Source organism: Xyrauchen texanus, chromosome 37, assembly GCF_025860055.1.
Source record: "Xyrauchen texanus isolate HMW12.3.18 chromosome 37, RBS_HiC_50CHRs, whole genome shotgun sequence".
In the NCBI taxonomy this organism is placed as follows: domain Eukaryota; kingdom Metazoa; phylum Chordata; class Actinopteri; order Cypriniformes; family Catostomidae; genus Xyrauchen; species Xyrauchen texanus.
The window spans coordinates 38,724,736-38,743,518 of record NC_068312.1 but is presented as its reverse complement, the minus strand read 5'-3'; the positions used below and the strand labels follow the sequence as shown (position 1 = coordinate 38,743,518).

The window sequence follows — 18,783 nt, the reverse complement described above, 5'->3', positions numbered from 1 at the left end:
ATATCTTGGATTTGTTCATTTATATCTCACAATCGGGACTTTATATCTCGGATTTGTTGGTGTATATCTCACAATTGTGACTTTATATCTTGGATTTGTTGGTGTATATCTCACAATCGGGACTTTATATCTTGGATTTGTTCATTTATATCTCACAATCGGGACTTTATATCTCGGATTTGTTGGTGTATATCTCACAATTGTGACTTTATATCTCGGATTTGTTGGTGTATATCTCACAATTGGGACTTTATATCTTGGATTTGTTGGTGTATATCTCACAATCAGGACTTTATATCTTGGATTTGTTGGTGTATATCTCACAATCTGGACTTTATATCTCGGATTTGTTGGTGTATATCTCACAATCGGGACTTTATATCTTGGATTTGTTGGTTTATATCTCACAATCGGGACTTTATATCTTGGATTTGTTGGTGTATATCTCACAATCAGGACTTTAAATCTCAGATTTGTTGGTTTATATCTCACAATCAGGACTTTATATCTTAGATTTGTTGGTGTATATCTCACAATCGGGACTTTATATCTTGGATTTGTTGGTGTATATCTCACAATCAGGACTTTATATCTTGGATTTGTTGGTGTATATCTCACAATCTGGACTTTATATCTTGGATTTGTTGGTTTATATCTCACAATCGGGACTTTATATCTTGGATTTGTTGGTGTATATCTCACAATCAGGACTTTATATCAGATTTGTTGGTGTATATCTCACAATCGGGACTTTATATCAGATTTGTTGGTGTATATCTCACAATCGGGACTTTATATCTCGGATTTGTTGGTGTATATCTCACAATCGGGACTTTATATGTTGGATTTTCAAGTTCTTATCTAGATATTCGGACTGCAATCGTGAGAAATAATGTCACAAATGTGAGATATAAAGTCAGAATTACCTTTTTTATTATTCGTATTATCTTGAGACTGGATCCAGCTTGATGAGATGCTCAAAGAAAGAGATTTTGAAAGCGTCACAGTGTTAACACTCTTCAGAAAATCAATAATGACTATCCAACTACATTAAAATGAGATATGAGTAAGAATTTTAACATCAAAACATTACACACATCACCTTTACATACGTGTTTTTTTATTTTGTATTTCTTTCCTCATTAATATGTTACAAACATTGTCTGAAAATATCTTAATGGTACTAGAATATACTTAATTTCCTATATGAAAAATACAATTCCTAATTTCCTTGATTTAGGGGTTAAAGTATGACCCGGACATGTTCTTGACCGGTTGCGTGACGTTCCTGTCCCGTGTAAGGCTATCGGAGGAGTTTAAGAGAATGCCCATGTTTGAGTCGAGTGCTATTGTGTTTATATCAGCATATTAAACTGATTAATGTATTAATGAACTAAACAAATTAGACTTTATTTACCCCACTTGAATGCTAAATTTAAGCACTTTCAAGACATAAACGGTAAGGCCTATTCAAGCTAACGTTTGTTTAACCCACCCCTATAAACGGGGAAAAAGTGGAGCCCCTTTTGAGATTTGGTTCTGTCGAACAAACAATGATGACAAGAAAAGAATGATTCGTTCACGTCGATATATCCATTGATAAAAGGTCGTAGGAAAAATATAGATATTTATGTTGCAGTATGTTTTTTTTACAAAATACAAAATCGTTGTTTTTTTGTGGTGTGGTCTACTAAGACACGCCCCTCAAATTGCAGTCGAACACAAACTGAACTTGCTTCCAATTTCACAATCGAATTACGTAACGTAAAGAGACTTTCGGATAAATTTCTGTAACTCAAAGACCCCCGGCCGTACGGCCAGATGCATGACAGACCGTCAATTTGTTAAGGGAAGGCAGATACAGGGCGAAAGGCAAGAAGTCTTTGTTTATTTCTCGCTAACAGCAGATCTGAGCCAGTGAACACCGTTAAGGTTTGATGTTTACGTCTGTTTTGTGACACCTACCTACAGTCTGTCAAAATGAACAATTCTCGTGGGGCGTTCTGTGATTCTGAACACTTGCTCTAATTACCCACAATGGAGCCAAAATAAAACGCTGTCTGAATCTCAGACTCCACCCCCTCTCTTCCCAGCAGCCAATCCCCTGTGACCGGCTGTCAAGACTTGATTTAGCGTCACAGTTGATTGGTTGTGATCTGCATTTCTTCTTAGCACGGCAAATCAACTTTTCTTAATCAAAGACAGCAAAGGGACACTTAAATGTTTGGAAAACAAAAAATAGTGGAGTCAAATCTCTCCCGTCTCGCCGGCGGAGGTCCGCTCGTGCTCAGAGAGGGGTGTTCTGGGGGTCGGTTCAGGGGCTATAATGTGAGGAACACAGAGACACACAGCAGCAGGACGGCCAGCAGGGGGCGAGTTGTTTGGAGTCGCTGTCCTGAATTAGACACGTCACTTCGGGAAGGTTCCGCCTCGTGACTGGTGTCATCTAGAAGTTAAAAGACAAACAAGGGAATAAAAAGATGGAGCTTGTAAATGTTACAGCAGTAGTGACGTTATGTATCAGTAGGGTGAAAGTAGTTCAGCTATTTTCACAAAGAGCGGTGTAACCTCACAAAACACTACGTTTATCACATGGTATTACGAAAACGTACACAAATAATTTAAACGAATCGGTTCTTTTGGACAGTTCAAGTGAATGAAGCGGTTAAAATAAACGATTCACTTATATTTAGCGAATCGGTTCTTTTGGAAGGTTCAAGTGAATGAAGCGGTTAAAATAAAAGATTAACTTATATTTAGCGAATCGGTTCTTTTGGACAGTTCAAGTGAATGAACCGGTTAAAATAAACAATTCACTTATATTTAGCGAATCGGTTCTTTTGGACGGTTCGAGCGAATAAACGGTTAAAATAAACGATTCACTTATATTTAGCGAATCGGTTCTTTTGGACAGTTCAAGTGAATGAAGCGGTTAAAATAAACGATTCACTTATATTTAGCGAATCGGTTCTTTTGGACGGTTAAAGCGAATGAAACGGTTAAAATAAAGGATTCACTTATATTTAACGAATCGGTTCTTTTGGACGGTTCGAGCGAATAAACGGTTAAAATAAAGGATTCGCTTATATTTAGCGAATCGGTTCTTTTGGACGGTTCGAGCGAATAAACGGTTAAAATAAAGGATTCGCTTATATTTAGCGAATCGGTTCTTTTGGAAGGTTCAAGCGAATGAAGTGGTTAAAATAAACGATTCACTTATATTTAGCGAATCGGTTCTTTTGGACAGTTCAAGTGAATGAACCGGTTAAAATAAACGATTCACTTATATTTAACGAATCGGTTCTTTTGGACGGTTCAAGTGAATGAACCAGTTAAAATAAGCGATTCACTTATATTTAGCACTGGAACACTGACATAATTTACGTGAATCGGTTCTTTTGGACAGTTGAACCGTGAATGATCCGGTTAAAATAAGTGATTTTTACTTTTATTTAACAAATCGGTTCTTTTGGACAATTCAAGTGAATGAACCGGTTAAAATGAATCTTATATTGAACACTGAAACACCCAAATCATTTTAGTGATTTATTTTTTTTTTGTTACTTTACAATTCATGTTATGAACTGATTTAAATAAATGATTCACTAAAATTTTGTGCTGAATCATTTAAGTGAATCGGTTCTTTTGGACAGTTCATTTAAATGAACCAGTTAAAATGAATGATTCACTTATATTGAACACTAGAACACCCAAATCATTTTAGTGATTTTCTTTTACTTTACAATTCATGTTATGAACTGGTTTAAATAAATGATTTACTTAAATTTAGTGCTGAATCACTCAAATCATTTAAATGAATCGGTTCTCTTGGACAGTTCATTTAAATGAACCGGTTAAAATAAACGATTCACTTAGATTTAGCCAATCGGATCTTTTGGACCGTTCAAGTGAATGAACCTTTACAATAAGCGATTCACTTATATTTAGCGAATCAGTTCTTTTGGACAATTCAAGTGAATGAACCTGTTAAAATGAATGATTCACTTATATTAAACACTGAAACACCCAAATCATTTTAGTGATTTTGTATTATTTTTCACTTTACAATTCATGTTATGAACTGGTTTAAATAAATGATTCACTTAAATTTAGTGCTGAATCATTTAAGTGAATCGGTTCTTTTGGACAGTTCATTTAAATGAACTGTCCATATATTTTGAGGTAGGTAATCCAAAACATTTATGCATGACAGTATTGGCAATTAATATTACGAGATTAGAGTTGTGCATATGTTAGGAAGTGTAATGTGTTTGGATGTGATGGGTTTTATGAGGGAGAAGCCAAAACAAGCTTGGCATGGTTACATGTGATGTGCCACTTTAGCAAGCCAAATCCTAATTTGGCACAGAACAGCATGCATTTATCCAAGTTTTGAAGCTTAATTGTAACTGCTGCCAGAATAGATGCATATATTCATACTCGGTGTAAATATAATTCATGAATTGATGCTGGAAGGCATAAGAGACACTGATTGACCGAATGCTTTAGCTCACCATCACATGGTCACATGGTCTATTTCCAGTCACTTAATTGGTTGTGAACATGATGGAGATGTTGAAAGGCAGCCATCAGCCATCACAGCATAATGCATTATTAATAAGATGTGTTCTTCATGCATTAATAATACAGTCTTTGTCTTCTCTGACTCTTCAAACCACAAAGGCATCAACATAAACATGCTTGAAGAGCTCATGGTACACAAAGTGAAGAAAGCAAAGGTGATTTCGAGCCATACTGACCTCTGGGTTCTAACGCATTGTCTACTTTGTCATTATCGACAAACACGCGGTCATGAACGCCTATGGTTTTCTCACAGCCATCTACAAAACAGAAGAAATGAAAAAGAGATCAGCAGCCAATCATGTTAGTGACAATTCAGCAGCCCAACCCACCTGCCAATCAAAGGAAAGCTTGTGACATCACACACAGAAGCATCAGCTGCCATTCCCGTTTGTAGCATTGAATAAAGTGCTGCCGATGAAGGACAATCCAATGTTTTGGGGAATTCTGGGAAGTGCAGCCTTCAAGTGGAGATGGGAATATCTCAATTTTGACTGTGTGCTTGTGAATAACCAAGCAAAGTTGGATTTACCAACACTCAATTCTCAATAAATATGCTGTTAATTACCAAAAATGTGCTTATTCAAAAAATAGGCATTCACATTACTGCACGTTTAATGTAAGTTGGTGCATGTGAACTCGCACAATGAGCACATTTAATGGGTGTACCAACATCAAAGATGGTAGCTAGCAACATTGCTGTAGAAAATAGGGATTGATTTTGCAAAGTTACATGTATGTCCATTTTAATTGCTTTATTTCGATCATTATTAAGGTGTTGTGTACAACAGAGCTCATGGTCAAATATTCATCGCAGTGAAAATAATAATGCTTTAACATGTAAATTATCTCATTATGTGAGAGGAAAGAGATGAGCGGAGTCTTTTGAGAAAAAGACTGCTCATTATCCTGCTTATTACACGACTACTTGCCAAAATAATAAATAAATGGGCATGAAATAGTGATTTGCGTTGAAATGATGTTATTATGTGCGAAGAAAGAGAAAGAGACCGCGGAGTCTCCAGAAACAGCTGAATTCCCCTCAGGTTTGTTTATTTTGTGAAAATTACCATCTGAACCCTCATTATTCTGCTTAATTTTATTTTAGAAAAAAAATGTCTCCCCAATTTGGAAAGCCCAATTCCCAAAGTCCTCGTGGTGGCGTAGTGACTCGCCTCAATCCGGGTGGTGGAGGATGAATATCAGTTGCCTCCACATCTGAGACCGTCAATTCGCGCATAAGGTGACTTGTTGAGCGCGTTACTGTGGAGACGTAGCACGTGTGGAGGCTTCACGCTATTCTCCGCGGCATCCTCGCACAACTCACCACACGCCCCACCGAGAGCGAGATCCACATTATAGTGACCACGTGGAGGTTACCCCATGTGACTCTACCCTCCCTAGCAACCGGGCCAATTTGGTTGCTAAGGAGACCTGACTGGAGTCACTCAGCACGCCCTGGATTCAAACTCACGACTCCAGGTGTGATAGCGTCAATACTTGCTGAGATACCCAGACCCTCCCTAGCAACCGGGCCAATTTGGTTGCTAAGGAGACCTGGCTGGAGCTACTCAGCACGCCCTGGATACAAACTCACGACTCCTGGTGTGATAGTCAACGTCAATACTTGCTGAGATACCCAGACCCTCCCTAGCAACCGGGCCAATTTGGTTGCTAAGGAGACCTGGCTGGAGCCACTCAGCACGCCCTGGATACAAACTCACGACTCCTGGTGTGATAGTCAACGACAATACTCGCTGAGATACCCATATTCTCCCTAGCAACCGGGCCAATTTGGTTGCTAAGGAGACCTGGCTGGATTCACTCAGCACGTCCTGGATTCAAAGGTGTGCTAGTCAGCGTCAATACTCACTGAGGTACCCAGAACCCCCCCCCCCCCAATTGGCCCGGTTGCTAGGGAGGGTAGAGTCACATGGGGTAACCTCCTCGTGGTCACTATAATGTGGTTCTCGCTCTCAGTGGGGCGTGTGGTGAGTTGCGCGTGGATGCCGCGGATAATAGCGTGAAGCCTCCACACGCGTGCTACGTCTCCACGGTAACATGCTCAACAAGCCACGTGATAACATGCGTGGATTGACGGTCTCAGACGCGGAGGCAACTGAGATTCGTCCTCCGCCACCCGGATTGAGGCGAGTCACTACGCCACCACAATGACTCGGAGCGCATTGGGAATTGGCCGTTCCAAACTGGGGAGAAAAATGGGACAAAGACGAAAAAAAAAAAAGACAGCACATGTTACCCAGTGCCTACTTAAACTAAGACGTGCACACATCTTGAAAATGAAAGACACTTACTTGGAGGTCTCACGAAAACTTTTAGTTTGAGACACGATCTTCTCCCCGTCTCTGTGATCATGGATGCTGAAACACACAAAAAAACACATCAGATAAGTACAGATCAAAGCATCAAGCCGGTCGCACCTGAGAATAATAACAACTTTATTACCATGTGAATGTGTTGTGACTTCACACTCTGTGCTAAATCGCTAAAAGGTGCTATAAAAATAAAACAAGTCTCTACAAATGAGTTTTTAAGTGAGAAGAGAAAGTGTGAGCAGATAACTTCTCAATCTGACATGAAACAGACACACAATCTCGCTCGTATGCCGCCGGGGCTTGCGGCTGTGGTCTGTGGTTCAAGACAGGAAATTGCTTCTTTCCTGTGGAATCTGAAGGGCGTGTACACGCGCACGGCGCCTGCGGGGTGAAAACAGGACTGCCACGCTGTCATCTGTGGTTTTCTGTCGCTAGTGGGTTTATCAGCACATTTGGAGATCTGAACACAAACCCAACACACTGAAATCACAGAGCTGAAATTGCACGAGTGACTTAAAGTCAGATTATTTTAAGCAAAGCAGGAAACGTGTCTCTCGAACGCTACCGTACATGTAAGGTCCCAAAGGTAAGACAAATCACAAACGAGTTCTCTTTACATTTACATGTATGCATTTGGCAGACGCTTTTATCCAAAGCGACTTACAGTGCCCTTATTACAGGGACAATCCCCCCCGGAACAACCTGGAGTTAAGTGTCTTACTCAAGGACACAATGGTGGTGACTGTGGGGATCGAACCAGCAACCTTCTGATTACAGTTATGTGCTTTAGCCCACTACACCATCACCATCCAAAGCGACTTACAGTGCACTTATTACAGGGACAATCCCCCCGGAGCAACCTGGAGTTAAGTGCCTTACTCAAGGACACAATGGTGGTGGCTGTGGGGATTGAACCAGCAACCTTCTGAGTACCAATGTATTATACAGTGCACTTATTACAGGGACAATCCCCCCGGAGCAACCTGGAGTTAAGTGTCTTACTCAAGGACACAATGGTGGTGACTGTGGAGATCGAACCAGCAACCTTCTGAGTACCAGTTATGTGCTTTAGCCCACTACGCCACCACAACTCTTTAACGTCTCAAATGTTTCTCCCAGACAGAAATGGAGATTAAAAGGAGTAACTCCAGAACATATTCATCTATGACGCGTATGATGACTGACAGCCCAGCACAAGTTCAACAGTTGGGCTAATGAGGGCAAATGACTCCGAAAGCAGGACTTAATCCTGTGAGATAATTGGTGGAAATGTGGTTTCCCACTAAATACTGCCCTGCAAAACGCATAACACATTTAGTCAACTCTGATCCGTTCTATGATAGACTACGCTCGGAGTCTGAGAAAACCTCCCAATTGTTCCCAAAGCCAAATATGACACTGACATCGTCATGAGTATATCTCCTGTAGCTCCGAGCACACGCTGTGATCAAAGGTCTCGTTAGACACCCATATTACATCCTGCCACTCTTATAAAAGTGTGTGTTTACATTACATCATGCAATGCACATTTAGGAAATATAATGTACTCTATGTACATCTCTAATGGAGCATTGGTATTCTGTGCTTGTTCAGTTTATTCATGGGAAATAACACACACCTGAATCATGCCACGAATTCAAATGACAGCATTTCTTAGTGTTTCATTAATGGATTACATTTCAGGCAACAAGATACTCCTCTTACAAAGTAACATGGTATTAACATTGGTGTATTTTTGGGATATGTACAGGTATTAACATGCATTTATAAAAAAACAAAAAACATTTTGGACTTGTACCAAGGTTAATAGCATAATTTCTGGATGTAGTCCATAGCAATGTCATGTTTTTTGGACATGCGCCACAGTAATACCTGAGTGGTGGTGGTGTAGTGGGCTAAAGCACATAACTGGTAAGCAGAAGGTTGCTGGTTTGATCCCCACAGTCACCACCATTGTGTTCTTGAGTAAGGCACTTAACTCCAGGTTGCTCCGGGGGGATTGTCCCTGTAATAAGTGCACTGTAAGTCACTTTGGATAAAAGCATCTGCCAAAGTCTGTGTGTGTGTGTGTGTGTGTGTGTGTGTGTGTGTGTGTGTGTGTGTGTGTGTGTGTGTGTGTGTGTGTGTGTGTGTGTGTGTGTGTGTGTGTGTGTGTGTGTGTGTGTGTGTGTGTGTGTGTGTGTGTGTGTGTGTGTGTGTGTGTGTGTGTGTGTGTGTGTGTGTGTGGGGAGTGGTGGTGGCGGTGGCGTAGTGGGCTAAAGCACATAACTGGTAAGCAGAAGGTTGCTGGTTCGATCCCCACAGTCACCACCATTGTGTCCTTGAGTAAGACACTTAACTCCAGGTTGCTCCGGGGGGATTGTCCCTGTAATAAGTGCACTGTAAGTCACTTTGGATAAAAGCGTCTGCCAAATGCATAAATGTAAATGTAGTACCACTGATATATAATATAGAACTGGATTACTGATGATGTCACTATACCGCCGTATTGCAGTGCCCAAATATCCCAGTATGCCTATACACTTCATAGAAAATCATTTGATTTAAGTGAGTATATATTCGTCAATCAATCACCAGTTTTATATCTGACATCTTTATGTACGTCCCACACGTGTTTTTATTTATTTATTTAAAGTTTCTTGAAAGCCTGGGCGAGTTATGTGAATCTATATAAAACAGTATCCACCTCTAACAAACGTATCGGTCATCATTATTGCGAACATCGAAGCGTTTGTCCAGAGTTGCTTGATTTATGTTTATAAAACCGCTTGCTGGTTGTTTGCCGTTGCGTCAGAGATGCAGTTCTATATATACTTTATGTTAGTGAGTACTTCCATGTTATATTCCTGCAATTACTGTGGCAATACCATGTTTTTGGGAAATGTGCCATAGTAACACCTGGGGATGCACCGATGTATCGGCCAAACATCGGTATCGGACGATATTCGCCTTTGTTGACTGACATCGGCCTATCAGCAAATACGATGTTGTTCATCGATGGCAGTAGCCGATGTTTATCTGTTTATATGTCTTGGTTATTTGCGGTCGACAGTTGCCTACCCAGCTGCAGATTCGGAGAGGATCCAACAGGTGGTGCTGTAATACCACCCACAGCCACTGGCTGGACACGACCCTTGACGTAAGAGGGCAACGGATCCCGTGCGCATGTATGGTTTTCAATAAGTGCAAGATAATGTCGGTGATGTGGGCGTATTTTACTGTAAGATTCTGCTGTATAGCAGAAAAAGGCTCTTGAAAGAGGGTTATATTAAACGTTGTTTCGTAAATTTGTTTGCTTGAATTTGCGCTCATTCAAAGATAAGGTGCGTACACTCCATCCCATTCATTTTCAATGAGAGCACAGAGCGACTTCCGGCGACACGAGCTGTCGCGACCGTTGACGACTAGATGTGGGCGTGTCCAGCGACACAACAAAGTTGAGACAAGTTCAACTTTATTCAAATGAAGAGCGACTAACGGAAGCGACAGCCAATAGGAGAGAAAACGGGAGAGCTCACGTGATCCTTCTCTCTCTCTCTCTCTCTCTCCCTCTCTCTCTCTCTCTCTCTCTCTCTCAGCTCCTGCAGTAACGGAAAGATGGATGAAAGGCTAATTCTTGCTGTTAGCAATTTTCCAGCACTCTATGATATGTCTCTTCCCACGTACAAGGACATTTTTAAGAAAAATACTGCGTGGAAAGGTGTATCTGAGATTGCGGGGATTTTATGGACCCAGACAGACCGGCGTTTGCATTCTCGCCGCAGATAAACCGCCGCTATGGCAAACAGCACGCCTTGTTTCTCATTCATGTACTGATTCCATTTATATTTAGTCTTTTCCCTCCAAAATGTTTGTTTTTAGCGCCAAGAAAAGCGATTCGCTGTCAACAGCAATGGAATGACATCCGTGAATGTCATTTATAAACGTTACTAGGCAACCAGTAGTGGGAACGCCCACTAGCGACTTCACCGCCAGCCACTGGCGACCTGCAGCGACAAAGTCACTGGCACTGTGAACGCAGCTTTAGTGTGTCACAGGGCTGAAAGACTTAAAAACAGCTCATTTATTTTTTATAATGAAGATTCCTTTGTTTCACCTGCACAAAAGTGGGAATACATAACAGCAAAAACAAAATAAACAAACAAACAAAAAATCGGCATCGGCCAAATTGTTATTTTAAACATCGGCATCGACCCAGAATTTCACAATCAGTGCATCCCGAGTAATACCGTTTCTATGGTTACTCCATTTGTTTGATATGTACCATGGTAATACAGTGCTTACTGTTGTTTTGTTGTTGTTGTTATTTACATTTACTGTGGTATTACCATGTTTTTTGGACATGCATCATAGTAATAGCATGTTTTTTTTTCTTCACATTTACTATAGTATTACCTTACTTTTTGGACATTATACCATGGAAATAGCATGATTTTTGTTGTTGTTGTTTTTTACATTTACTGCCTAAATGTAAGGCATGAATTTAATGTTTAATACCATGTTTTTCTGGACAAGATACTGGCAATACCTTATTTATTTTTTTACATTTACTATGTTAAAACAATGTTTTTTTGAGGATCTGCGCCATAATAATACCATTTTTGGACATAATACATGTAATAACTACAGCCTTGTTTTTACCATGTTTTGGATGCAGTAACATGGTAATACCATGTTTTTCTGGACATGGTAACATTGTAACACCATGTTACATGAATATGTTAATAATAACGTTAAATAAAATCAGAGTTCCATTGTCTGATATCAGACATTTGTTTCAAATGTTTCAATTTCTTGCTACAATAAACCAACAGCAGAACAAACGCTGTAAAGTCGTCCATGCCAAATACTGAAAGGTCTTATATTTACAAGTAGCTTTGGTGCGTAAGCTTAAAAAATCATATTAGAAAAAGTCGGTTTTTAAGAGGTCAAAAAGTGCAAAGACAAAACATTTTCGATTTACATCGTCATCAGTGTCCCGTTAACAATCGCGCACCTGATTCCATTTATAAAGAGGGAATATTTGCCCTAATAGAAATTATTTAAAAATATGCAAATGTTTGCTAAATGTTATAGACATATATTGCATCTTTATATGGTATATCGGCATTCACATATATTACTAAAGTTATCAAGAATCAACATGTATATATCAGGACACAAATGACCCATTATATCACAACCATATACCAATAATATCCATTATTCAAAGAAGTATTGTTGCATGTATACAAATTAGTAAGGAATGATATTTTGTGTCATATATACATTACTGTATACTTTGAGGAATGTCAATATAAATGCTGATCATGCGTAATTAAAAAAACATGGGCATTGTACAACAATCACCCAATATTCAAAAATGTCTACACGTATTTCCAAAAGTAAACTGTACATAGTTATATCTGCAAATATACCACGAGGGGGTCTGGGTATCTCAGCGAGTATTGACGCTGACTATCACGGCTGGAGTCGCGAGTTTGAATCCAGGGTGTGCTGAGTGACTCCAGTCAGGTCTCCTTAGCAACCAAATTGGCCTGGTTGCTAGGGAGGGTCTGGGTATCTCAGCGAGTATTGACGCTGACTATCACGGCTGGAGTCGCGAGTTTGAATCCAGGGTGTGCTGAGTGACTCCAGTCAGGTCTCCTTAGCAACCAAATTGGCCTGGTTGCTAGGGAGGGTCTGGGTATCTCAGCGAGTATTGACGCTGACTATCACGGCTGGAGTCGCGAGTTTGAATCCAGGGCGTGCTGAGTGACTCCAGTCAGGTCTCCTTAGCAACCAAATTGGCCCGGTTGCTAGGGAGGGTCTGGGTATCTCAGCAAGTATTGACGCTGACTATCACGGCTGGAGTCGCGAGTTTGAATCCAGGGTGTGCTGAGTGACTCCAGTCAGGTCTCCTTAGCAACCAAATTGGCCCGGTTGCTAGGGAGGGTCTGGGTATCTCAGCGAGTATTGACGCTGACTATCACACCTGGAGTCGCGAGTTTGAATCCAGGGCATGCTGAGTGACTCCAGCCAGGTCTCCTTAGCAACCAAATTGGCCCGGTTGCTAGGGAGGGTAGAGTCACATGGGGTAACCTCCTCGTGGTCGCTATAATGTGGTTCTCGCTCTCGTAGGGCGTGTGGTGAGTTGTGCGTGGATGCCGCGGAGAATAGCATGAAGTCTCCACACGCGCTACGTCTCAGCGGTAACGCGCTCAACAAGTCACGTGATAAGATGAGCGGATTGACGGTCTCAGACACAGAGGTAATGCTGTTTTTGGGACATAGTACCATTGTAAATACTGTTTTTTTTTTTTTTTACATTAACAATTGTAGTCCTGTTTTTTTGGGCAAAGTACCATTTTTTTTTTTTTACATCAACCAACCATTTCTTTCTTTGAGATTTTAGGCAGTATACTATTCTCAATGAAAGTGACTAACACTCCACCGCACATCTCCATTTGTGTTTCATGAGGGTGAGTAAATGATGACAGAATTCAAATATTTGGGTGAACGAACCCATTAAATGTTTGGTGATAGAAGTCATTGTAAAACACACAATCATGCTACAATAAATATACGAAATGACCCTCCTGAAATTAGTTTTTTTACCGCCACTGCTGTGATTAAGCGCTCACCTGGTACACAGAAAAACACGTAAACATGTTATTTACATATTTGCCTGCATTAATGTTCAACAACAGCTCTGCGGGCACACTTAAATCACAGTGGATTATTAGAAGTCTCACTGATTCCACTCTCGCCAAGATCGTCTCTGGAAGTTCAAGGCCTTTGGCGAGACGACCGTCCTGTGTATGTATTTGGCAGTGTCAGTAAGTGTATCATGCTGTCTGGCAGCTCTGGGCCTCGTGCCACAGTCACAGGAAGAGCAAAACCAGCAGGAAGTCGGGAAGTGTCGTGACCCAGAGGAGACTGAAGAGGATCAGATGAAACAAAACGAAGACGAGGAGATGCTTCCATTCATCAAAGGCGGGATGAAGCCAGACGTGATCCTTCACACCGCTCGTTCTTCACGGGAACGCACGCGTGTGTGACGGGAGTGATGAGTTTGCACTGTATGTGGTTCATGTACAGAAAATGTAGTGACTGTAATCTTCAGTCACTGAACTTATTTACATCACCAAGCTCTCACGGGCAGCTCGTTGTTGCCATGGCAACCGCATCGCTTCCAAAGCAGCATCCATCAAAACAGAAGCAGGAGATAGATGGGACCGTGATTTACGCTGCGTCCGTACGGTCATAACAACCTCGCTAGCTACCTTTGAATGCCCGTCGGTGGAGAAACATTTGTGTAGTCTCAGCATCTGCCAGCAGGTGCCATCTGCTGATGCTGCCCAGCGAATCACTGACCCCTTGAGATATTCCAAGTTCAACCAAAAATTGCAAATCATTCCTCTCTCTTCTGTAATATTGGATTTGGAGAACGATGGAGATTAAAAAATCCATCTCTAAATTCACAATATTAGAAAAAGATGCTGTCTCAAGCATTTCACGGTGGTGGGTGAGCTGTAGCCGTCAATGTGTCCTGACCTTTGACCTTCGGGACACGCAGAGCTTATAATGCATTCTGCTCAATAGGTTGCAGATGTGAACGTCGCTAAATAGCTTCCTGCATTTTCCTGAGGGCAGTAGATTCAGCAGAGTCCCTTTTTCTACACAAGCACAGGCAGAAAATGGAAAAGAAGTGGAAAACAGTGTTTTTACGAGATAAGAGACCCCTGGCACGGCTTCAGCTGCTCCAAGAATCTGAAACATCCTCAGCTAGATTTCACCTCAATATCGGCTTGATTAACCTGTTTAAATCAATGCTATCAAACACACAACAACTGCACCTAACCTCACTTAACTCTCTGGAAAATACTATTCGTCACACTTCAAAATGTCTAGCAATGACAAAAAAGCTCCTGAAATTCAAATGTGGGTGCAAAAAATTTTTTATAAATAAACAAATACCATCATGATGAATTATTCCGTTTTTTAATAAGTAAAATCTGATATTATTCTTAATATTTTATTATGGTGGTAGTTTTACATACACTATTATGGCAGAAATATGAATTGGTGTTGATTTAATTATCAGGGTAAAACTGAATTAATTTGCTCTTTGCGTTAATTAATTGGTTAAATAAACATATTTGACATAAATGGTTTGTTTTAAATGTAAAAAATAAAATAAAATGCCCCTGAAAATCAAATAAAAAATGAAAATATTGCCCCTTAATGTCTGATACTGTTGCATTAAATGTAAACAAATATTTTAGCCTTATTTTATTCTTTTTAAGATTTATGAATTTTAATTTTTCATAACAACATTCCATCGAATTTTAAACTAAATTAAATTAACTTTAATAAAATTAATTAAAATGGAAATTATTTATCTAATTTTGTTACAAGTTTATGCAATTAAATTAGCTGGAATTTTATTACGAAATTGAGATACGTACATCTAAAAAAATAGGCTAATATATATATATATATATATATTATGGCCTTTAGTGGCCATTGTAACGACACTTTTCCACGGCACGTTACGGTTCGACTCAATTCGCTTTACTTTTCTGAGCTTGCATTTCCACTGCAGTTTAGTGCCGCCTCAACGTGGGTGGGATTATAGGCTGGTCGTCATAGTTACGCCGCCTCTACTGCCGGGACATCATCTTAAACGCGACACAAACATTAATCACCATAAACAATAACACGAGCGCTAGCTTTTAGCTACTAGCTCATTGTGCTGCATACAGCAGTTGTTCATGGTGATTTTACACAAGTGTAACAGTTAAATTGGTTGTTTTAGAAGCTTCCAGTAGCTGCTCAACTAAATAAAGTGAAGCTGTAAAGCAGATTATAGAGTTAATGTAACAAAACGTACCATCCTCCATCGTGGACTCCAACAACACCGTGACCGAGTCCAGCACACTCTCCCTCCCATTGCTCGCCGGTCTAGATAGCGTCCATTTGGTCGAACCACTTCCACTTGATGGTTCTGTCGTCACTTTTAAGTGTGTTTAACTTTTCCCTTCACTGTTGGTAGGTCCGATGGTAGCCGTGTGCACACAGCCATTTCTTTTTACAATTAGAAAGTCGCGTGAACAAGCGATACTGCTATCGATGTTGCTAACTTTAAAACTAGCGGGTTGATGTCGTATGTCGCCAATCCAGTGACGTTGGTAGTGATGATTCTCCCTGACCAATCAGTGATCTGCAGGGTTTTGACGTCACATTTAGTATCGGCTCGGCTCGCTTAGAACCTCGACCGTGGTGGTACTAAAAAAGTATCAGGTACCAGGTACTATCCACAGTGGAAAACCCCAAAAAAGCAAGAAGTCGAGTCGAGTTGTACCGTGCAGTGGAAAAGCCCCATAAGTGCAAATTCCAGTACTGATAGCAATTTGTCATGTGATCTCGCTACTAACCACCAACGAACAGATGCATTTGCAAACCAACACACCATTGAAAACGGCTCACTTATGTCATACAGAGCTGATTTATGGATGTGAAAACGCATGATAGGAGTATTTGATGTTATTTTTGTTTGCTAACCACTCCATCGACGGTCCATCCAAAGTCAACAAAGTCGTTTTTCGAAGGTTAGGGTTAGGGTTATGTTGCTACGATGAGCACTTCTGAGGATGAACTAGTTGCTGGATTTGACAAAGTTTGCGACATTCATCACATCGAATCTTTGTTTTGGGGCACTTAGTAACAAATATATAACAATTAGTTCCGGTCCTCGAATCTGATTGGACGAGAGACGTTCCATGAGTACTAATGTCTCGCACTGGGACGCGTCACTGTACCCGCTTGAGTTCGTGCCGTTCTAAACTAAAGTGTAAGAGCAGTGCAGATGTGTTAAGAGCGATATGTGTCTCTTTACCTTTAATTTTGTGACATTTCAGATTTTAGCCAGCAGGTGGCGACAAAAGACAATTTTTGTGTGTAATATTTTGGGTTGTTCATGCCCAAAAGCGTTTTCAAGCGGGGGGATCACCAAACTAGATCGCGCATCCTTAAATCCCAGGGCACCCCCGGGCAGTCAAATGCCCCCTGGTAGTCAAGGGCCCCTGGGCACTGGCCCCATTGGCCCGGTCGGTAATCCGTCCCTGTCTCAAAGCACAAGACGCGATACTGTTTCTAAAGTGACATTTTGGAATTACTAACGAAGGTTTGGACGCATCATTTGAACCAGCAACGGCAGATTCTGATCCATCTTGTAAGAAAGTAGTTGCATGCATAAATGCATTTTTATGACCGTATTGATCATTGAACTGTTGTATATAAGCAATATCACACTTGCAACCGTGCTATATGGCCCTATATCAGCACTGCTGCGATTACCTACGGCACTCGTCCTGCTGATGTAGGGCCATATAGCACGATTGCGAGTAAAGTAAACTAGATATTCACAAGCAAAACTGTATATTCTGCACTTTTCCCCGAGATGTGTCTGTGAAATAATCAGTTGCAGTAAAATTGCCGTGCTGCAAGATTATAAATCAGGTAAAGGAACCGGTTAAAAATCAGCTATTAGAATGCCTGATGCGACCGTTCTGTCTGATAATGTCAGTCAGTGTGTCTGTGAGTATTTCAGAGCAATGGCGGTAATCACCAATATCAAATAACGTTTCAGTTGGGCAGTTATCAGCAGCACCTTCACAACTGTCTTCAAACAGCGATTCAGAGGACTGGCACCATCTCAAGACACTGATAACAGCAGTCAAGAACCGTCAGTAATGACACTGGCAGAGCTAGAACAATCTTCTGTATTTTGAGGAGCAGAACATGAATTCATTACATTTATTCTTTACATGATTGACCTGAATGCTATTAACTATGCACATTCCTTATAGCTCAGCAAAAGCAATATAACCCCAATGTATAATTCCTGTGCAGTATGCACATATAATGGAGTTCACTTCCATAATGATGCATGCTATTACACAGCAGCAAAACTTTGACACATATACAGTTGAAACTGAATGGGTTTTTGCATCAGTATGCACGTTTGTTTTTCCATTCTTTTTCAATGTAAACATGCAATAGACATCTACCATTTGGATTATGAAGGGTGAAAAAAGGGTACTTTTAGATTTCATGTTGACTTTAAATGAAAAGTCAGGTCAGCTGAAATGAGTAATTAAATGATCATTGAATGCAACAAAAAAGTTCTCCACCTGGACACAGAGAAAGGCCGCCATCTGCGAGGCAAGTGGGAACTGGACTCCCCGACCGCCTGGAGCGCAGGAACCGCTGCCAGGGGCTCGCGAGGGATTAAGGCTGCCAGTGACGATGGTTCGAGAGAGAGAGAATTACATGCTGTGTGCTTATGTTTGTGTGTTTTTCGTTTATTTCTACATTTATCTATTATTTATATTGTCAAGCCGGTTTACGCCTCCACCTTTCTATTGAACTGCTTTACATTGGTGCCGAAACCCAGGAAGGAGGGGGATGCCTGTTGTGGAGTCCTCGACACTGCCATCCGCCAGGGGACTGAGTATCCCAACCGCCAGGACGCGGAGAACGGCCTCCATCCACGAAGCGAGTGGGGACTGGACTTCCCGACCGCATGGAGCGAAGGAGCCGCTGCCAGGGGCGGAGGAGTTCCCTGCCGTCCCCCAGAAACGCGGAGGGGTCGAGAGGACCGCTGTCTGCGAGGGGAGGAGGGAAGCGACTCCCCGACCGCCTGAAGCGGTAGGGCTGCTGCCAGGGGCGGAGGAGTTCCCTGCCATCCCCCAGAAACGCGGAGGGGTCGAGAGGACCGCTGTCTGCGAGGGGAGGAGGGAAGCGACTCCCCGACCGCCTGAAGCGGTAGGGCTGCTGCCAGGGGCGGAGGAGAGTCCCCACAGGTCGGCGAAAATGCTCC

At 41.3% G+C, this 18,783-nt stretch overlaps 1 protein-coding gene across 2 annotated transcripts in view; it reads right to left on the bottom strand.

The window, feature by feature from the left end:
* Positions 1 to 1,109: 1,109 nt before the first annotated feature.
* efna5b (ephrin-A5b) overlaps positions 1,110 to 18,783 on the bottom strand; it is a 146,635-nt gene continuing 128,961 nt past the window's right edge. Inside the window, exons 3-5 of one of the 2 annotated variants that reach the window (XM_052109162.1) lie at positions 6,897 to 6,962; positions 4,761 to 4,841; positions 1,118 to 2,446 (exon numbers count right to left, since the gene is read on the bottom strand). In XM_052109162.1, coding sequence (XP_051965122.1) covers positions 2,322 to 2,446; positions 4,761 to 4,841; positions 6,897 to 6,962 — 272 coding nt within the window. In that variant the 3' untranslated portion in view covers positions 1,118 to 2,321. Of the gene's footprint in view, positions 2,447 to 4,760; positions 4,842 to 6,896; positions 6,963 to 18,783 lie in introns of both variants that reach the window. The other variant, XM_052109163.1, reaches the window with a different exon arrangement.